The 22,822-nt window shown below is 44.7% G+C and overlaps 1 protein-coding gene across 1 annotated transcript in view; it reads right to left on the bottom strand.

Annotated features, from left to right (window-relative positions):
- LOC144592032 (guanine nucleotide-binding protein subunit alpha-14) overlaps positions 1 to 22,822 on the bottom strand; it is a 104,674-nt gene that overhangs the window by 54,895 nt on the left and 26,957 nt on the right. The window contains exon 2 of the mRNA XM_078396224.1: positions 5,552 to 5,736. Within this exon, the coding sequence (XP_078252350.1) occupies positions 5,552 to 5,736 (185 nt within the window). The remainder of the gene's footprint in view (positions 1 to 5,551; positions 5,737 to 22,822) is intronic.

The raw sequence follows: 22,822 nt of genomic DNA, 5'->3' as shown, positions 1-22,822 counted from the left end.
CAGATTGAACCTCTAATCCTACATTCTGTAAATTCCTGAGCCAGATTCAAATTCAAGAAAAGCAATGCTATCACGAGTCAGCAGCACATAGTATTCCACAGCACTCCCGCAGAGAAATCCAGTAGGATGTGATTTCCATCACACACCTCCAGAATTTCCAATGATTACAGTTTAGCTAGCAGCTTTCCTCCTCATGAGATTTGCACTTCTAGCCCTTACACAACTTAACAGATTTCTCTTACAGTTCCCCAAGACCTCAAGTAGGATACCAGATCACCCACCTGGGGAGTGTTGTAGAGCAGAGGGATCTAGGAGTAAGTGGTGTCACAGGTAGATAAGGTGTTCAAGGCAGCTTCTGGCACATTGTCTTTATCAGTCAGGGTATTGAACATAGAAGTCCCATTTGAGGTATTGGGTTAAGTTTTGGTCACCCTGCTACAGGAAAGATGTTAGTAAGCTGAAAAGAGTGCAGAATACATTTATGAGTGTTGCTAGGACTGGAGGGTTTGAGCTATAGGGAGAGGTTAGGCAGGCTAGGACTTTATTCCTTAGAATGCAGGACGATGAGGGGTAAAATTATAGAGGTGTACAATATCTTGAGGAGAATAGATATGGTAGATGCACAGAGCCTTTTACCCAAACTAGGGGAATTAAGAACCAGAGGATATAGAATAAGGTGGGAGGATAAAAAAATAATTGGAACCTGAGGGACTACTTTTTCCACATAGAGTGATGGGTATATGGAACAAACTGCCAGATGAGGTAGTTGAGGCAGGTACCATAACAGCATTTAAAATACATTTGGACACATACATGTATAGCGGAACGGTTTAAAAGGATATGGGCCAAACATCGACAAGTGGGACTAGTGTAAATGGAGCATTTTGGTCGTCATGGGCAAGTTGGGCCATTGGACCTGTTTCCATGCTGTAACCATGGCACAAACACATGCAAATGCATGGAGTGTCAGTACTTTATTCATCTTACATCAACTGGATTTCTTTAGGTTCCGTGTCACGTCCCTATCTCTAGCATATCCTCTCCCTCTACTTCACAAGTACTTGTTAAGAATGTTGACAAAAATTTCCATTCATTCTGGAAGATTGGCAATGTTCTGTCTTCCCACTGAAGTAGACAAAAAGAGTAAGAGTGGTTGGGGGGGGGGGGGGGGTCCTGAGAGGAAACAAGAAATACATATGTAAAAGGAGCAAAAACAAATATGTAAGGGAGAAACACTGAAAAAAAGAGAACCAAAGAAGATTGCAAGAGGGACAGACTTAAAGGTGTTTGAATGCAAAAGTGTAAGAGAAACAAGTGAAACATGAATGGGAAGAAGGAACTGCAGGAGAGAAATCCATTACACAGAACTGAAATTAAAATGAAAAGAGCAAAGGGAATGAATTTAGCAGACATTGTAGTGAATTGGTGAACTTAGAATGTGGCTAAATACACTAAAGTGAAAGGAGAACTGGTACAAAGAAGAGTTAATGCCAGCATAGATCACAGTCTGAAGAAAGGTCTCGACCCGAAACGCCACCCGTTCCTTCTCTCCAGAGATGCTGCCTGTCCCGCTGAGTTACTCCAGCTTTTTATGTCCATCTTCGGTTTAAACCAGCATCTGCAGTTCCTTCTTACACAATCATATTGAATGGTGGGGCAGGCTTGAGGGATCTGGTGGCCTGCTTATGTTCTTGCTCCATTTACTTTTGTTATTATAACTGGGAGAGAGTTGTATGTTGAAATGGAAGATGCAACTCAAGAACAATGAAGTGAGATAACCAGAGGATGTATAAATAACCTGGTCAAAGAATACCAGGATGTACAAATTCAAAGCATGCTGTCATGGTCCTATTCTACTCAACACTATATCCTAACCACCTGCCATCTGCACCACATGTATGTAACTTGTAATAGGAAGATGGAATAGTACTAGAATAGACTGGTCTTAAGCTGGAAATATAATTTGTGTCTCCAAAATATCTCAGAAAGATGTATATTCCCACCTGCCCCCATTTGGTCTAACTATATTGGCAATTGCCGATATTCCAATCAGGACATAAAGCCATAATGTAAAACAAAGGGTTGGAGGTACTCAACGGGTCAGGCAGCATCTGCGGAGAGAATGGGCAGGCAAATTGTTTCAAATTGTAACCAGAGTGATTAAAACATTAACTTAACATCAGAGTTCTCAATGAGCTCCACAGGGATGAGGCATTGAAACATACATTGTTTTGTAAAGTTTGAGATTGATTAATCTTTGCTTATGGTGGTATATTTGTTTATGGCAGTACATAATTCCGTAGACTTAATCCGCAGGCAATAAACTAAATTGTACAAAAAAGTGATCACCCAAGTGACAACTTCCAAAGCAAAAAATGGTATGTCTTTGACTAGTTGTTAACTATCAGGAACTCAAGTATCTTTAAACAATATAGCTTAGGTCTTGCTTTGTAGAGATTTGCATATACGGCAATTCTATTGTCATTGCCACATTATTTCTCGTTCAATCGTCTGTGGTTGCATTATTGTTGAAGTACAAAACCATTTTTAGCATCATAGTTATGTCCAAAAAAAAATCTGCTAAACCCCTCATCCATGTCACATATACACGCAACACAAGTATTCTTGGAAGCAAACTATCTTTTACTCTACTTCCTTATCTAATGCGTTTTAGACAAGTTGTTATATTACTGGCTCTTACACTCTCAAATTTCATGATGTAAAAGGAAGAAATTCATTGCACAAGGACCATGCCGGCTCTAGAGCACTCCCATCAGTACTAGAATTGCACTAGATTAGACTGACCATAAACTTGAAATATAATTAGTCTCCAAAATACCTCAAAGATGCAAATTCCCACCGGCCCCTACTTGGACTAACGCTGATATTCCAATCAGTACATTAAACCATTAATGAAAACAAAGTGTTGGAGGTACTCAACGGGTAAGGCAGCGGAGGGAATGGACAGGCGACGTTTCAAGTTGAAATCTTTCTTCAGAATTATTAAAACATTAACTTAACACGAGAGCTCTCAATGAGCTCCACAGGGATGGAAGCATGGTGTTCTTTGATAAAATAATGGATCAATAAAAGAATTTGAGATTGATTGGTCGTCGCTTATGGAAGTATATTTGCAACGGGTTGCGCTCTCAACCCCCTTCCTACACGCAAACCAATCTCCCTTCCATTGACTCCATCTACACTTCACGCAGCCTCGGCAAGGCCACCAGCATAATCAAGGACGAGTCTCACCCCTCTTCTCCCCTCTCCCATCAGGCAAGATGTACGGAAGTGTGAAAATGCATACTTCTAGATTCAGGGTCAGTTTCTTCCCAGCTGTTATCAGGCAATTGAACCATCCCATCACCAACCAGAGAGCGGTGCTGACCTACCATTTACCTCAGTGGAGACCCTCGGACTATCATTAATCGGACTTTGCTAGACTTTACCTTGTATTAAATGTTATTCCCATTATCCTGTATCTGCACACTGTGGACGGCTTGATTGTAATCATGTAGTCTTTCAGCTGACTGGACAGCACACAACAAAAATACTTTTCACAGGAGTATAAACTAAACTAAACATAATCTACATAACCAAACAACTAAATCATACAAAAAAGTGATCGCCAAAGTGACAACTTTCAAAGCAAAAACTAGATCTGTGACTTCCTGTTGACTGTCAGGAACTTAAGTGTCTTTACGATCTTTAGGCAGTGCAGCTTAGCTCTTGCTCTCTAGAGATTTGCATAGTGCAGTTTTGTCATTGCACCTTACTTCTTGTTCAACCCTCTATAATTGTATCATTGTTGAAGTACAAAACCATTTTTGCATCATAGTTATGTAAAAAAAAAAAATCTGCTAAATCCATCACCCATGTCACGTATACACAAAACCCAAATATTCTTGAAAGCAAATTAACTTCTGCTCGACTTCCTTACCTAATGTGCTTCAGAACTCGTTATATTACTGGTTCTTGCATTAAAATTTCCCCATGATGTAAAAGGATGAAATTCATCCACAAGGACCATGCCGCTCTGTAGCATTCCCTATTCCGCTACTTATTTCCCTGTAACCTATTCTCTCTCCACAACTCTCCTACCAGAGGTAATGAACATTTGACAATCAACCATAAAACCAGTATTTATTTGGGATGTGGGTGGAAACTGCAGCACCTGGGAAAAACCCACAGCGTCACAGGGAGAACATACAAACTCTGTTCAGAAATTAATCTGGGTCACCGGAGTTGTGAGACAGCAACATTACTTGCTATGTGTAACCTTAAACAAAGTCCAAGCAAAAAAACAAATATGTTAGTTTTACATATTCCTTCAAAACCACACCATTTCCATGGAAGAGCAACTCAAATCCTTATGGTCAAGTATTGTTTTTCTGTAACTCAATTATTGATTTCTAACCAGATTATAGGTCAGTCTGAAGAAGAGTCTCAACCCGAAACGTCACCCATTCCGTCTCTGCAGAGATGCTGCCTGTCCCGCTGAGATACTTCAGCACTTCGTCTCTACCTATAGGTTTATAAAGTTATCTATCTATCTATCTATACATTACTAAAACTCTCATCTTGATTGGTTCAAAGGTAGACACAAAATGCTGGAGTAACTCAGCAGGTCAGGTAGCATCTCAGGAGAGAAGGAATGGGTGACGTTTCGGGTCGAGACCCTTCTTCAGACTGATGTCAGGGGAGGGGGTGGGACAAAGACACCAACCCCCACACTTGCCGGGTGTCATCATGCCCCCTGACCTCCCCCTTTCAGATACAGAATCTATCCATCTCTGCCTTAAAAATATCCATCAACTTGGCCTCCACAGCCTGTGGCAATGAATTCCACAGATACACCATCATGATGCTTATCTACACTAATCCCATTAATAAAAAACTTTAACATCCTCTATTTCTTAACTGTAGAACATATCTTGAATCTTCATATCTACGGGCACCAAAATACAGTAGCATAATTGTTTAATTAGACGAGTACTCAAAGCCTTGGTTATTAAGGCCCAGGCTGGAGTTAAAATTCACGATTCCAGATAAAATGCTATTTTCAATAACTGGATCATTAGAAAAATCTAATTGGATGCACAAATATCTTTGAGGGACAGAATTCATCCATACTAACCTAGTCTCATCCTGTTTGAGAGTCCAAATTTATAAATGTGTTTGATTTTGTTAAACTATAGTCTTAAGCGACCAAGCAAGATATTCAATTCAGACATCATTAAGGAGTAGGCCATAATGTTGGGCTTGATAGAGGAATCCACATTAGGGTTTTATTGGCACTAAACCGCATTGCGGTTCCACACTGATCATTATCAACTCAACATGCAGAAGACAAGTTATTGTTTCATGGAATTACATTAAATATTCCAATACGCATTAAAAAAAAATCTCATAATCTCAAATAATTTGAGAAAAGCTACTGGATATCAAAGTCAATTCACTAGAAACCCTTGGTAATAAGGAGAGAAGGAATCCCATGTTGAATTGATCTCAACCAGCGTACAAGGTATTTTCAAACACTTAAGAAACTTACTATATTTTTCGCAATCTTGTACTGCACACGCAGAGAGTCCATGGCTCTGATCATGGCTTGTATCGCAGTAAATATGTTCTGAAATACAAGTTTTGTGAAGTTTTTCCTGTCGTCATCTGAGTAGCCATCTCCATGGATGATTCTCATCTGCTTAATGAATGTGCTCTTGCCACTTTCACCGGTGCCTGTTAAAACAAAAATAAGGTCAAAGGGGGTAAAATTAAAATAAATTTTCTTCTGATTGATTTTAAAACCAGAAGATTAAACTGTCCAAAATAATCACACAATACACAAAATGTGCATGCGCCAGAAGTAGACAGTAATAGTTTTAGCTCCAGCATTAATAGCTCACCTGTCATTGAACTGTTTTCCAGAACATACATTTTCATATTAATTTTTCAATATATCATCTTTGAACCACAGACCTTTAGCAATTAAATAAGGTCTTGAATAACGTACAGACCATGCAATATCACTAGGTTTATTTGAATCATAAAGTGGTATTATTATTTGGTATTCGATTATTTTCCAATATAATATGCAGGCTATTCAATGGGGACTGATTCCCAGTTCTCCGTGATTTATTTTTAAGATAATACACAAGTAAGACTGTATTTATTAGCCAATTGTAATTGTTCCCAAGGAGCAAGAGGCTAGACACAACTGCACTGTCCAGTGAAGATATTCACATTGTTCTATTAGGTCGGTATTTCCAGGTGACATGGCCAAGTCAGGAGAGTGCAGGACTTGTTACGGTGGTCAATACCATTAACATGGAATGGCATGCATGTGCAAGCAAGGAACATGCAAGGAAACAGATATTACACTTCAATAAAACTGCATGCCCTAGTTTGATAGGCCAATTTCAATTACCATCCAGTTCTGTCATTTTCCTGATTTAGCACAAACATTCAACATTTGATCAGGACCAAGCATCAAATTTGGTCAATAGAATTTTAAAATGTCAGAAACATCCACAATATAACATTCTTAACTGTAGTTTAGTAATTTAATTTATCCCACACCGGGAGGCATGCTAATAAGATGTTCCCTCTCAGCAGCTGTCAAATAAATTAAAATCTAAGTGTTTCTTCCAGCAATATCAGAAGTTAGCCCACTCCATCATATTATTCCATTAATCATGTATGCTTATTTGCATAACAACTCACAAACATGTTCAGTTATTTCAGCCCATCATTGCTGAAATACTTTACATCTCCACACAGGCAGGTTTTGCAGATCTACAACAAAATTCAAAAAGACCAAAACAATGTTCCAAATGACATTCTGTGACCTCATATTGGCACATTATTCCCTTCCATCTCCCATGCAGCCTGACCATTAGTCACATTTTATTCCCCGCACATCTTAGTAGTAATGTTGATTTCACTTTGTTCTGTTCAACATTTCATCAACTGAATCAATGTCACAGCACCCCCATGCACAGGGCGACACAGTGGCAGTGGTAGAGTTGCTGCCTTACAGCGCCAGAGACCTTGAATCAATCCTGATTACGGGTGCTGGCTGGTTTCCTCCCACACTCCAAAGACGTGCAGGTTTTCAGGTTAATTGGCTTTCTGTAAATTGTAAATTGTCCCTAGTGAGTAGGATAGTACGAGGTGATCGCTGGTCAGCGTGGACTCAGTGGGCCAAATGAACTGTTTTCACACTGTATCTCTAAAGTAAAGTGTCTAAAATCGCAAAACCAAGAATCTATACTTCACCTTATATTCTTCATCTCCAGCTTTAACTCAGAAATGAGAGTGCATATACGCCAGCCACTAGTAATACTAATGAGGAAACACTGACAATGGCAGAGATGGCCCGAAGAGTTTCAAGTCACGACGTTGGTGCTTGAATTCTAGAAATGCAACTTAAATAGCTGGGATAAACAAGTCCAATTAATACTTTAAATTCTTTCTTAATGCTTTTTTCACAATTTTATGGAACTAAAGGTCTAATAGAATGCACTTTCTAGTATAATTGTGTCCTCAAATCATGATTCTTATGATGTGAGGAGGCCACTTGGAATGACAGTGTACGGGGATTGCTGGTCAGCATGGACTGGATGGGCTGAAGGGCCTGTTTCCACAACGTATCTCTAAACTAAACGTAGCAGGCTCTGCCAGTGCCTAGCAATGGCCTGTATTCAACCAACAAGAATGAAGCCCTGAGCCCCACATATCAGCACTGAGCAGCCAAGCTACTCACCCTGGCCCATCCAACACCAGGTGGTGTGGGTCTCTGATGATGCTGGCTGCCTTTTTGAGGCAGCGACTCCGATAAATCTCTTCGATGGTGGGGAGGTCAGAGCCGGTGATGGACTGGGCAGTGTTCACAACGTTTTGCAGTCTTCTTCGCTCCTGGGCATTCAAGTTGCCGAACCAGGCCATCAATATGCTCTCTACTGTACACCTGTAGAAGTTCAGGAGAATCCTCTCTGACATACCAAATCTCCTTAATCTTTAAGAAGTAGAGGCGTTGATGAGTTTACGTTATAATTGCACCAGTGTGCTGGGTCCAGGAAAGATCTTCAGAAGTACGCATGCCCAGGAATTTGAAGCTATTGACTCTCTCCAATATCATCCCATTAATATTTACAGGTTTGTGGGTCCTCATCCTTCCTCTTCCAAAGTCCACAATCAGTTCATTGGTTTTACTGATATTGAGAGCCAGGTTGTTGTGCTGGCACCATTTGGTCAGTCGATCGATCTCACTTATTTTTTCTGACTCATCATTATTTGTATTTCGCTCAACAACGGTGGTGTTGTCGGCAAACTTGAAGATGGAGTTTGCACTGTGCCCGGCTATACGGTCATGAGTAGAGAGTGGGTAGAGCAGGGGGCTGAGCACACAGCTTTGAGGTGCTCCCGTATTGATGGTTATTGAGGAAGAAGTGTTGTTTTTGCCAATTCGAACAGATTGTGATCTGTTGATGAAGTCAAGGATCCATGTTGTAGAGAGACCCAGTTCCGTGAGCTTGGGAACCAGCTTGGAGGGGATGATGGTATTGAACCCAAGCAGTAGCCTATAAACAAGAGCCTGACATAAGTGTTTTTACTGTCCATGTGGTCCAATGCAGAGTGGAGAGCCAGTGAGATTGCATCCTCCGTTGACTTGTAGTGGTGGTAGGAAAATTGTAATAGGTTGATGTTCTCGTTGAAGTAGGAGTTGATATGCGCCATTACCAACCTCTCAAATCACTTCATCATCACGGACGTTAGTGCCACCGATCGAGTCATTGAGGCATGTCACCTTACACTTCTTGGGCACCGGTATTATTCATGCCTTCTTAAAGCAGGTGGAAACTTCAGTAATGAGAGGTTGAAGATGTCCGCAAAAACTCCAGCCAGTTGGTCTGCACAGATTTTGCAAACTCGACTGGGTTTACCATCAGATCCAGACACTTTCCGAGGGTTCACCCCCCTGAAGGATCTTCTGACATCAGTCTCTGTGATGGTGACTACAATACCATCACATTATTTTACAGCCGACCACAAAACTCTGGCCATTCAACGATTCTTTCAAGTAGTTATATGTCTACAAATAGTTCATCAATTATACCCATGCAATAAAATAAACAATCATATGGGAAACCATCAGCACAGAGCTTTCACAAAAAAACATGAACCTATAATGTCCTAGAAAATATCATAATGCACTGATAAAAATGTGCAATATATAATACATTTTTAACAGAAATGTTACCCCATCCATCCATCCATCCATCTATCTCTCTCTCTCTCTCTCTCTCTAAAAGCCTCGGTTTGTTTGTGTGTATATGTTTATGTGTGTACCATCCCTCTACACAGCCAAAACAGTACATGACAGTGCGACAATTTTAGGCCCACCCTACTCACCATTCCCCTGTGGTGTGAATAAACCCACTTTTGTTACTTTAAAAAACAATTTTCCTAATAAACTTTAATAAATGCGCTCCCCCTCTCTCCCGGGAGGACTAGCCGGAGGACCAGCGCCCATCCCGGCGTGACCCGCGCCTGTCCTTCCCCCTATGGTGCAGCGCGCCGCAGAGACGGCAGCACAGGGTCCAATGAGATGGCCGTCCCCGCCGATCGCAGCAGGAGAAATGGGGCCGATGTCAGTGCCTTCTCCCTGTCCATTCTTGCCCACCCACGGCCCCGGGAGACGCTCCCCGTCCGGCAGCGGGTCCATGCCGTCGCTAGCGTTCCCCGCTGCAGATTGCAGCCGAGCTGCAGGAGATGCTTCCCGGGGCACTCCCCGCCCGGCAACGGCTCCACGGTTGGGCCGAGGGGGGAGGGAGGGGAGGGGGGGATGGCGAGGATGATGGGGATGGGGAGGGATGGCTGTCGGGAGAATGGGGGATTGGGTGGTGGGGAGAGGGGTGAAGGGGATGGGGGAGGGGTGAGGGGGAGGAGAAGGTGCTGCACCAATGCAGGAGAGGTTTGAACCCAACGGGTCCACTTGTAAATAATAAAATTGCCTTCATTGTCCAATAAATGCAGCAAATGCACGACAACAGAGACAAAGTAACTGCAAGTGCACAGAAAGCAACATCTTCAGAAAGGTCAAAATATACAAAGACTGGATTATCTTGACCAAAATTTTCCTCAACAATGTCTAGAGACATGATCAGATTAGTTGGAGTGACTGTGCCATGTTGTAGTTAATTAAAAGTTTATTTATACTACGAGATTAAACTACTTTAAATATTTTCTGATCCTCGCACTTCCCTCACTTGTTATTCTGCAATGAGCTCATGCATATGTCTTACTTTTGCCTTGTGAGCAGCAGCTGTCTCATTTTAATCTCTCACCAACAGCCAAATCAGCTGGCACTTTATAAAGGGGATTAGAGAAGTAGGAATTTCTGGACTGCTGTGGTGAACAATATCAATGTGCAAAAAATGTAAAGAGAGCAATCTTCATGTCTGTAGTGTTCCACTTAATGTTGAGCTGTACAAATGATCTCCTCCCAAACCCCACTTCCTCCCCACCTATACTTTGTGGAATGTGGGCATCATTAGTAATATCCTCAAAAAAGTGGTGTGGAAGAATCATGTGGCTTTTAGTTTAACTTTGTACATGGGTGATCAATGGTCAAAGGTCTGTGATGGTGACTACAATACCATCACATTATTTTACAGCCGGACCAATTTCTATGCTGCATTTCTAAACTAAAATATATAATGAAAATGAAATGTGGTATCTGGAAAGGAAGGCAGTGATGCCTTCTTTGGTGCCTTTGCATAAGTATTTCATGGGTGCTGATATTATCGTACATAGGTAGGTGTTTGGGGTGAATTTGTTGCCAGTGGTTCTCTGTATAAAGGAGGATTTAAATTGGAATGCCAGATATATCTCATGATCATTACAAAGCATGGTCAAACAATCCTGAGATCTGGCAGAGTGATCATTGTCACTAAATTAGGATATTTTCATTCGCCATGTTGCTGCTATTTCCAGTATTTCAACTTTTGATTCTTCCATGGCAAACAAGAATACCTGGAAAGTTGTAGAGTACTAGACTTCACATTTTTTGAAGTATTGCATGATTAAAATATGGGACCAAAAATAGGAAGAGCAGAGTTGGGATAGCGTGGCACATTTTATAAATTTGCTTGTTGGCCGAGTCTCATGAAATGGTAAATGCGTGTTCTGCTAAAAGCAATTTAAGCTGTTAATTATGTTTCATTTTGATTATTGTTAATTAATTAGATATCCAAGGTATTTTAACACCCAAATTTTGTTTACAACAACGCTGCACTGCATAAAATTGCACCCTGAATAAAAATGTTTATATTTTTCCATTTTTGGCATTCATATATTTTTAAATTATCTTCAGTTGGCTGTACTTTATCCAATACGGCAATAATTTCATTTGACTGTTGCATTATTTAAGCAGCACAATGACGTTTGTAGAAAATTATAACTTTCTATACTGCAGTTTTCCATTTATTTTATTTTAAAATATTTTACTTCCAGAAATCTTTGCCGAGTGTATAATCCCATGGATTTTTCTAAATGCCCCGTTTCTCATCCTTTAGAATAGACTTTACTGTTTTCTCCATTAGATGAGAGGCTAACCAATGTGTAGTTTCCTGCTTCCTTGCCCTGTCCTTTATTTAAACATTGTGGTTACATTTACCACTCACCAACATGAAGGAGCTATCCAGAATTCTATAGAATGATAACCGCAGTATCCACTATTTCCACAGCTATTAGAATGCTATTAGAACCCTTTGGAATGCTGTGCTACAAATTATCAGGTCTTGATATCAACCAATTTTCAGTCGAGTAATTCCTCCAGTAAAATTTTCTTACCAATACTACTTCACTATTATCCCACCTACATTTGATTTTTGCCTCTCCAACATTTCTGGCAAGTTATTGGCATGCTTATCTATGAAGTCCAAACCAAATTATTTATTTAATTGCTCTGGGGAAAAAATTATTAGCAAGAAATTACTTGATTAAAAGTTAAAGTTAGAGAAGTTAATGTGCATACCGCTGGGCTGTAAGCTGCCCAAGCGAAATATCAGGTGCTAATCCTCCAATTTGCGGTGGGCCTCACTATGACACTGGAGGAGGCCCATGACAGAAAGATCAGACTGGGCGTGGGAGGGGGAGTTGAAGTGCTCAGCCACCTGGAGATCAGGTTGGTTAAGGCGGACTGAGATTAAAAGTTACCATAAATTCCTTAACTATTTACCTTTGGAATACAATACGAGTATCTTTTCAACAGCGATGGAATACTCAAATGCTGAGTTCAATGGGAACAGAACAACTTAATTTCTGATGACACTTATTTTCCACATTTTGCTGACACCAACAGATTTTCCAGCAGGCATTATCTGTGCTACTAAAAACTATTTACCCCAAAAGCTGCATCCAAGTGATGAGTTATTTCTCCATTAGAAGTTTAAAAACAAACTTATTACATGTTCCTGGCTATTTACATGGTTATCTCTTATACAGGAAACTCCTTGGTGGCACACAAAATTGAAATACTACGCAAGGCATCATCCAGGAAAAAAGCCTATAAATTTATCAAGCTTGTATAATCTTAAGTCAACTAAAACTCTCTGTTTGTTTGTGTGTTTTATTAATTGTATATTATTTGGGGCTTGACACAGCTAAAACAATATACGATAGCGCGACAATTTTAGGCCCACCTTACTCACCATTGTCCTGGGGTTTCAATAAATGTTGTTTGTTTTTTTAATCACTTTTTGATCTTTCAAAATCTCTTTTAAAAGTTTTTTAAAAAATCACTTTTTTCTCCCTTTAACTGTCACCCGTGTATGACGTCACAATGGGAAGTCCGAGTCTCCGCCTGCGCAGTTGGGACCCATTGATGTGATCGAGGTTTGCCAGTTCAGCTCCAGCACTTGCGCAGTTATAAAGTTTAAAAATTCACTTTTCCACTTACCTTGCCTGTGTTCAGCATTGACATCACAATGGCACCCACCCGAGTGACGGCCAATGAGGGAGGGGGGCCCCCACAATGAGCCCCCCCCGGATACTAATGGCATGTTGGCCTTCATGACAAGAGGAGTTCAGTATAGGAGCAAAGACGTCCTTCTGCAGTTGTACAGGGTCCTAGTGAGACCGCACCTGGAGTACTGTGTGCAGTTTGGGTCTCCAAATTTGAGGATTGGCATTCTTGCTATTGAGGGAGTGTAGCGTAGGTTCACTAGGTTAAATGCCAGAATGGCGGGACTGTCGTATGTTGAAAGACTGGAGCGACTGGGCTTGTATACACTGGAATTTAGTCGGATGAGAGGGGATCTTATTGAAACATAAAAGATTATTAAGGGATTGGACATGCTAGAGGCAGGAAACATGTTCCCAATGTTGCGGGAGTCCAGAACCAGGGGCCACAATTTAAGAATAAGGGGTAGGCCAACAGAGATGAGGAAAACCCTTTTAACTCGGAGAGTTGTAAATCTGTGGAATTCTCTGCCTCAGAAGGCAATTCTCTGGATGCTTTTAAGAGAGTTAGATAGAGCACTAAATGATAGCGGAGTCTGGGGCTATGGGGAGAAGGCAGGAACGGGGTACTGATTGTGAATGATCAGTCATGATCACATTGAATGGCGGTGCTGGCTCGAAGGGCTGAATGGCCTACTCCTGCACCTATTGTCTATTGACCAGCGGGAGGACCGACACCTGTCCCAACATGTCTCGCGCCTGACCTTCCTCCCATGGTGCAGCGCGGCGCCAGATGTGGAGGCAGAGGGTCTAACAAGATGGCCATTGCCGCCGATCAGCGCTGCACCCAAGGATCACAGGTGAGTGGCTTTCGCCGCCAACTATTCCATGGATCAGTAGGCCCGTTTATGTTGAGGGAAGGGGTGGGTGAGTTGAGGTGGGGAGGGGGATGGGGTGGATGAGTGGGGGGGACTTCTGGAGGTGGGGGAAGAGAGGGAGTGGGGGTGGGGAAGGGGAGTAGGGGTGTGGGGGTGAGGGTGGCAGGGTAGGGGTGTTAGGGGAGGGGAGAGGGGAGTAGTGAGAGTAGGGGGGGGAAGGGAATGGGGTGGGGGGAGTGGAGGCAATGGAGTGGGTGAGTGGAGGGGGAGGGATGGAGTGGGTGAGTGGGGGGGAAGAAGGGGGGGTTGCGTGAGGGGGAGGGGGTTGGAGTGGGAGGGGGTGGGCAGTGGAAGTGGGGTAGAAGAGGGTGCTACACCAATGCAGGAGAGCTTTGGCCCCAACGGGTCCACTTGGTCTAGTATATATTATTATTATATTACTAAAACTCTCGGTTTGTTTGTGTGTGTGTTTATGTGTGTACCATGCCCTCTACACAGCCAAAACGTTACACGATAGTGTGACAATTTTAGGCCCACCCTACTCACCATTCTCCTGTGGTCTGAATAACCCCACTTTTGTTAATTTCTAAAAGCAATTTACTTAATAAACTTTAATAAATGCGCTCTCCCCCCTCCCTGGGAGAACCAGCGGGAGGACAGCGCCCATCCCGGCATGCCCCACGCCTGACCTTCCTCCCGTGGTGCAGCACGGAGGCAGAGGATCCACAAGATGGCTGTCCCCGCCGATCGCAGCCGAGCAGTAGGCTTCGGCTCCACGCCCGGCCTGCAGGAGAAATGGGCCTTCTCCCTGTCCACTCTCGCCCACCCATGGCCCCGGGAGACACTCCCCGCCCGGCAACGGGTCCATGGGGAAGGGGAGGGGAGGGGGGGTAGAGGGAGAGGGGAGGGGGAGAGGGGAGGAGAAGGTGTTGCACCCATGCAGGAGAAGTTTGGACCAAACAGGTCCACCTGTTTACCATAAATCACTCATCCACACACTGGTCACCTTTGCTTCACATTTTGTATTCCTGACATTTCTAAAAATAAGCAAATTTTCATTTTAAGAATTATAGTATGAAAAATGTTTTTCTGATATATTCGTATACTAATAACATGCTCTGAATTCCACAAAAAAAAAGTTTGCAGTCTTTAACTTTTAATAAATCTACAAAGATTAATGAATAACAGGATATATAAAAAATATAAGAATATTTTGTTTCTGAACATCAACTTTTTGAGCTCTAAAAACCTGTGTTGCTGTTGAGTTTGAGATGGTAGGTGTGATTATGCAGGAAATTAGTGCATGGAACAAGATAGTATGCATTTTATCATCAGCCATAAACTATTTTCCAGAATACTAAAGGGATATTGATAATACATAGCAAAAAAACATGAAGCATACAATTTCCTGAAAGCATAAGACAAGGATTACAGAAAATGAAAACAGATAAGCCAATAGTGACCACTCATATTGTTAGAATGAAAGAAATGATAACAGAGAACAATGATCAACAATTCTGCCTCAGCTAATTACATCCATCAGCACAAACCTATAAAGGTGAAACAAGCTTGACTAACTTTAGTGAATATGTGAACATGTGTGTTAATGAGTCATTAGGCAGAATCCAGTGGATTTTGTTTGAATGAAGATGTTTTCATACAGTTTCACATTACAGAGTTGGGTTCAAATTAGTTATTAAAAATAAAGCTTTGACAGAGAAAAAGGTTTATAAGCAACGGATAGGAAAAAATAGAAAGCATACTTTTGGATTGCATCACAGCTTGGTTTGGGAGCAACTCTGACCAAGACCACAAGAAATTGTAGAAAGTTGTGAAAATAATCCACAACACCACACAGACCAGACATCCCTCCATTGACTCCATCCACATTTCAAACTGCCTTGGAAAAGCTGCCAACATAATCAAAGACAAAATCTCCATTCTAAAGGTACGTCTTTTTATTCTGAGGCTGTGCCCTCTAGTTCTAGACTCTGTCATTACTGGAAACATCCTTTCCACGTCCACTATCCACGCTTTTCATTATCTGGTAAGTTTCAACGAGATCCCCCTTCATCCTTCAAAACTCCAGTTGGTACAGGCCCAGAGCCTTCAAGCACTCCGCATACATTAACCCAATAGTCCCTGGGATATTTCTCGTAAATATCTTCTGGTCCTTCTCCAAAATCAGCACATCCTTCCTCAGATATGGGCCCCAAAACTGTTCACATTGTAGCAAATGTGGCCTCACCAGCGACTTATGAAGCCTTAACACAGGGGCATCAAACTCATTTTAGGTCACAGGCCGGAATGGGCAAAATGCGACGGCCTGGATCAGTGCGAACGTGCATGCACGTGCTTCCACAGCTTTCGTTGCCTTCGTTTTTTCAATCTGCTCTCATGTGTCTCAGTCTCTGCTATAACTACAAAGTGTTTCACTTTACGAATTTCGTTTCTTATGGAGTCCCACTGTGTTACTCCAGCTTTTTGTGTCTATCTTCGGTTTAAACCAGCATCTGCAGTTCCTTCCTACACATTGACAGATAGCAATCAGGTGAGGGAGGGGAAGGATAGAGATAGCTACATAGGTTGGGAGGGAACAAGGACTCACCAAAGGGTTGCATACTGTGTGATCTGGTAAAACAGGTGAAAAGTAGAAGCAAGCAAGGGCAGCTGGAAATGTTTGGGGCGCTACAAAAGTGTTTACCCTACTTTTGTCGGCGGACCGGCCTCCCTGTCGAGGGGGGGTGGGGGGGCGGGCATGACACTCACACGCTCCAAAGCCTTCCTCCGTCGGTCACCTCTGCCGCTTTCTCCTCTTCCCCCGTTCTTTCCCGGCCTTGCGTCGCGGGGAGCAGCAATGCCTTACCAGTACGCACCGCTGGGTCAGAAGGCGGACTCGGGTCGAGGGGACCTGTCGGGTCGGAGCGCTGTGTCCAGCCCCACCTCACCCGTCCCGGGGTAGTGCAGCCCATGGAGTGCAGCAGCAGCAACACGCCCGTGGCACCGTCGGTCGGCAGACCGGCCTGCTGTCCGACCTGCGCACTTTCGCATAGTGGCGACACCACCATCTCTCCTCATGGCCGATCATCGGTTCATGAGTTGGATGGGGTGTTGGACATTGCGTGCAGCAGAACACATACGCACACTCATATTACCCTCACACACGTACACACTCATACATGCACGCCCACATTCATACGGTCACGCGCACTCACTCGTACACGCAGAACACTCTACATGCAGCAGGCGGCGGGCGAGAGCGGCGAGCAAGAGAGAGAGGCGAGAGAAAGAGAGAGGCGAGAGAGAGAGCGGCGAGAGAGAGCGGCGAGAGAGAGAGAGAGCGGCGAGAGAGAGAGAGCGGCGAGAGAGAGAGAAGCGAGAGAGAGAAGCGAGAGAGCGGCGAGCGAGAGAGAGAGCGGCGAGAGAGAGAGCGACAAGCGAGAGAGAGAGAGGCAAGAGAGAGAGAGAGAGAGCGGCGAGACGAGAGAGAGAGCGGCGAGCTAGAGAGGCGAGAGAGAGAGAGCGGCGAGAGAGAGAGCGGCGAGCGAGAGAGAGAGAACGGCGAGCGAGAGAGAGGCGAGAGAGCGGCGAGCGAGAGAGAGAGAGGCGAGAGAGAGAGCGGCAAGAGAGAGCGGCGAGCGAGAGAGGCAAGAGAGAGAGGCAAGAGAGAGAGGCAAGAGAGAGGCAAGAGAGAGAGGCAAGAGAGAGAGGCAAGAGAGAGAGGCAAGAGAGAGAGGCAAGAGAGAGGCAAGAGAGAGGCAAGAGAGAGGCAAGAGGCAAGAGAGAGAGCGGCGAGCGAGAGAGAGAGAGAGAGGCGCGAGGGGGCGAGAGAGAGAGAGGCGAGAGAGAGAGGCGAGAGAGAGAGAGGCGAGAGAGAGAGGCGAGAGAGAGAGAGGCGAGAGAGAGAGAGGCGAGAGAGAGAGAGGCGAGAGAAAGAGAGGCGAGAGAGAGAGAGGCGAGAGAGAGAGAGGCGAGAGAGAGAGAGCGAGAGAGAGAGCGAGAGGCGAGAGAGCGAGAGGCGAGAGAGAGAGCTGCGAGAGAGAGAGAGGCGAGAGAGCGGCGAGAGGCGAGAGAGAGGCGAGAGGCGAGAGAGAGAGAGAGAGGCGAGAGAGAGAGGCGAGAGAGAGAGAGGCGAGAGAGAGAGGCGAGAGAGAGAGGCGAGAGAGAGAGGCGAGAGAGAGAGGCGAGAGAGAGAGGCGAGAGAGAGAGGCGAGAGAGAGAGGCGAGAGAGAGAGGCGAGAGAGAGAGGCGAGAGAGAGAGGCGAGAGAGAGAGAGGCGAGAGAGAGAGGCGAGAGAGAGAGAGAGAGAGAGAGAGAGAGAGGCGAGAGAGAGAGAGGCGAGAGAGCGAGAGGCGAGAGAGAGAGAGAGCGGCGAGAGAGAGAGAGCGGCGAGAGAGAGAGAGCGGCGAGAGAGAGAGAGCGGCGAGAGAGAGAGAGCGGCGAGAGAGAGAGAGCGGCGAGAGAGAGAGCGGCGAGAGAGAGAGAGCGGCGAGAGAGAGAGAGCGGCGAGAGAGAGAGAGCGGCGAGAGAGAGAGAGCGGCGAGAGAGGCAGGCGAGGGAGAGAGAGGCGAGGGAGAGAGAGGCGAGGGAGAGAGAGGCGAGGGAGAGAGAGGCGAGGGAGAGAGAGGCGAGGGAGAGAGAGGCGAGGGAGAGAGAGGCGAGGGAGAGAGAGGCGAGGGAGAGAGAGGCGAGGGAGAGAGAGGCGAGGGAGAGAGAGGCGAGAGAGAGAGAGAGGCGAGAGAGAGAGGCGAGAGAGAGAGGCGAGAGAGAGAGGCGAGAGAGAGAGAGGCGAGAGAGAGAGGCGAGAGAGAGAGGCGAGAGAGAGAGGCGAGAGAGAGAGCGAGAGGCGAGAGAGAGAGCGAGAGGCGAGAGAGAGCGAGAGAGAGCGAGAGGCGAGAGAGAGCGAGAGAGAGAGGCGAGAGAGAGAGAGGCGAGAGAGAGAGAAGCGAGAGAGCGGCGAGCGAGAGAGAGAGAGCGGCGAGAGAGAGAGCGACAAGCGAGAGAGAGAGAGGCAAGAGAGAGAGAGAGAGCGGCGAGACGAGAGAGCGGCGAGCTAGAGAGAGAGCGGCGAGAGAGAGAGCGGCGAGCGAGAGAGAGAGAGAGAGCGGCGAGAGAGAGAGAGAGAGGCGAGCGAGAGAGGCAAGAGAGAGAGCGGCGAGAGAGAGAGAGGGCGAGAGAGAGGGCGAGAGAAGGGGAGAGAGAGGGGGAGAGGGAGGGGGAGGGGGAGGGAGGGGGGAGGGAGAGGGAGGGAGAGGGAGGGAGAGGGAGGGAGAGGGAGGGAGAGGGAGGGAGAGGGAGGGAGAGGGAGAGAGAGGGGGGAGAGAGAGGGGGAGAGAGAGGGAGAGAGAGAGGGAGAGAGAGAGGGAGAGAGAGAGGGAGAGAGAGAGGGAGAGAGAGAGGGAGAGAGAGAGGGAGAGAGAGAGGGAGAGAGAGAGGGAGAGAGAGAGAGAGGGAGAGAGAGAGGGAGAGAGAGAGGGAGAGAGAGAGGGAGAGAGAGAGGGAGAGAGAGAGGGAGAGAGAGAGGGAGAGAGAGAGGCGAGAGAGAGCGGCGAGAGAGAGCGGCGAGAGAGAGAGAGGCGAGAGAGAGAGAGGCGAGAGAGAGAGAGGCGAGAGAGAGAGAGGCGAGAGAGAGAGAGAGGCGAGAGAGAGAGAGGCGAGAGAGAGAGAGGCGAGAGAGAGAGAGGCGAGAGAGAGAGAGGCGAGAGAGAGAGAGGCGAGAGAGAGAGAGGCGAGAGAGAGAGAGGCGAGAGAGAGAGAGGCGAGAGAGAGAGAGGCGAGAGAGAGAGAGGCGAGAGAGAGAGGCGAGAGAGAGAGAGGCGAGAGAGGCGAGAGAGAGAGAGAGGCGAGAGAGAGAGAGAGGCGAGAGAGAGAGAGGCGAGAGAGAGAGGCGAGAGAGAGAGGCGAGAGAGAGAGAGAGAGAGAGAGAGAGAGAGAGAGGCGAGAGGAGAGAGAGAACGGCTGCTGTAGATACATAATAAATGATAGTGAATACACTTTTTTTCCCCCAAATCATCCCGCGGGCCAGATTGGACCCCTTTGCGGGTCTGATGCGGGCCGCGGGGCCGGTAGTTTGTCACCGCTGCCTTAACTTCACATCCTTGCTTTTATATTCTACACCCCTCAAAATGAATGTTAGTATTGCTTTCTTTTCCTTTGCTTACTCAATCTGCAAATTAATCTTCTGGGAATCCTGCACCAGCACTCCCAAGTCCCTTTGTACCTCCAATTACAAAATCCTCTCCCCATTTAGAAAGTAGTCACTGCCTTTATTCCTTCTTGATCAATCCAATAGTCAATAGTCGTTTATTTGTCACATACACATAAATGTGTAGTGAAATGAAACATTACCCGCAGTTCAACAATAAGACCAATAAGAATAATCAATAAAAATGCAATACCACATACAATCATAAACTAACACCAAACAAAAGAAACATCCATCACAGTGAGTCTCCTCCAGCCACCTCCTCACTGTGATGGAAGGCCAGAATGTATTTTTCTTTTCCCTGCCGTCTTCTCCCGTGGTCAGGCTGTTGAAGTTGTCCCGTTGGGGCGGTCGGGGCTCCCGACATTGAAGCCCCCGCTGGGCGGTGAAAGGTCCGCAGCCTATTCCAGGCCGCGCCGGACGGTGAAAGGTCCGTGGTGGGCCGACCCAAGTCCCGCGATTCGGGGCGGGCGAAAACCCTGTCGCTGCCGTTGCCGGAGCTCCCGATGTCGGCCCCCACCCAGGGGCCTGCGGGCTTCCGACGTCCACGCGACCCGCGCCGGAGCCTCCGGAGACAAGTCGCAGCCGCTCCCGCAGCATCTGAAGGCGGCCAGCGCCGCAGGTGGTGAGTCCGGGCCGCGGGCTCTGCGAACCAGAGCCCAGGTGGTCCCAGGTGCATGGCCGGTGGTAGGCCGCAGCGGGAACGGAGACACGACACAGAAACAAAGGTCGGGTCTCCGTTCGGGAGAGAGAATTTTACAGTTCCCGTTCTCTCCCACCCTCCCCCCAAACATAACATACAAACACTACACCATATTAAAACTACAATTCAGACAAAAACAACAAAAAACACAAAAGACAGACGGACTGCAGGCAAGCCGCAGCTGCGAGGGCAGCGCTGGCTCCTCCTTGATTATATTTGATTAATCCTTGATTATATTTATGTTTGGTATATCTGATCTGTTTGGAGAGCAGGTAAAACAAAGATTTTCAATGTACCTCATTACATTTGACAATGAAACCTAGACCTAAGTACAGGGTTCTTCTCTCTTACTACTTGTGTCATGCTCACAGCAATGCAACACCATCAATACGTGGAATAAGAATTTTTCTGTGCTGAATCTTGACTAAACGCATGCAATACCTTGGATAATGGTTGATCATCACACTGTATTAAGGCACAATTTTTTTCCAACTACTTTCTTTTTACATGGCAAGCCATCCAAGACACAGAAATCAGTGGCAAACTCAAGTGTTGACATCGCAGAGGACTGTCTCCTGACAGAGGACTATATGACAAACGTGAGCTGTGCAGTGACCGCTTCATTTCACATACTCGGATGGAATATTAATTGCAGGCATAGTATGGCAAAATTAGTGATATTGAAAGTCACTTAAATTCTGGTCCACCATCAACAGACCAATAATTGAAAATCAAGAAATTTTAATAAATTATATATTAAAACACATAATTTATTAAATTAGTAAATTATTTTAACATACCTAAATTTGAATCTTCCTGCACCTCAAAACATTTTGCAAGCAGGCAAAACCTCTCTGCACAGGTTAATTTAATGTGAGTGTCACTCAAATTAGCTGGGATAATCTCCAGCACAATTATTAGTTTTTTTTAAAACTAACATAACATATGCAAATTATTCAACTTTTCTCAATCTTTCACACTGTTTAGTTAGTTTTAATAAAACTGAAGTATTCAAATTTGCTAAATCGGACCCCAAAGTACACAGGTTAAGAGACATTTGCTATATACAAACAAAATTGTCTACAAATCATAGTAATCATTGAGATCCCTTGAATAGAGAGGAAAAAAAATAATGAATCTATCATTAAGAACTAAAAGAAATCTTGAACGACAGAGGCTCATTTCATTCCAGTCAAATGCTGCCATGTCCCTTTCCGGTAAAACTACCTCATCCACTACCCAAAAAGCCTAATTTCCATTTTTCAGATTCCTCGGTTGCTCTCAATTTGCATTCATGACTGATCAAAAATCAACAAAGATAATCTGCGTCAGCATAATAGACAACACTAAACCATAGAAACCAATGCATATCATGTGACTTTCACAAAAGACCTGATTTGGTAACACGAGTGGAAGATTTCAAGGTGTGCAGCGGGAAAAATTGGCAAGTGCAAATAGATTTTGCATTTAACATAACCAGGACCAGTGCTACAGTTTAACCAGCTAAACAACTGGTCTAAGTTTATCACTCACATCAGTGAGCCAGAACACACACAATGGAATTGCAATAGTAGGGTAAAATAAATTCAAAACCTGTGTGAGCTCCCAAAAAATATTTTTATAATATCTAGTACTTCAATTTTATGGTAAAAAAAATCAAGATATCCAAATTGTATCACTGACCATTTACTCAAACAGACAATTAAATAGCAGGTTGATTTTACATGGTAAGCAAATCAAAACTCACTCAATAAAAGGGGTTAATTCTCATATAACTGGGTTCAATAATACAAAAAAATATATATTTAAAATATGGCTGCTTGCAGTTCCTGAATGCAAAGCTTCTGATGCTAAAAATGTAAAGCCTTTCAACAATTATAAAAAGTAGAGAAACTGTTAGCTTTGTAAATGCTCAGGGCACATGTACATTTTGCCTTTTTTAGTTCACTGCTGCTGTTTGAACATCGCCATTTTACAGATAATAGACAATAGGTCTAATTGTCTTTAATTGTGACGAGATCGATACCCGAAAAGCACTGGTCAATGTTTACCATATTCTGCAGACTCCTTCAT

Source organism: Rhinoraja longicauda, chromosome 3 (genome assembly GCF_053455715.1).
Source record: "Rhinoraja longicauda isolate Sanriku21f chromosome 3, sRhiLon1.1, whole genome shotgun sequence".
NCBI lineage: Eukaryota > Metazoa > Chordata > Chondrichthyes > Rajiformes > Arhynchobatidae > Rhinoraja > Rhinoraja longicauda.
This window is presented reverse-complemented; position numbering and strand designations above follow the sequence as displayed.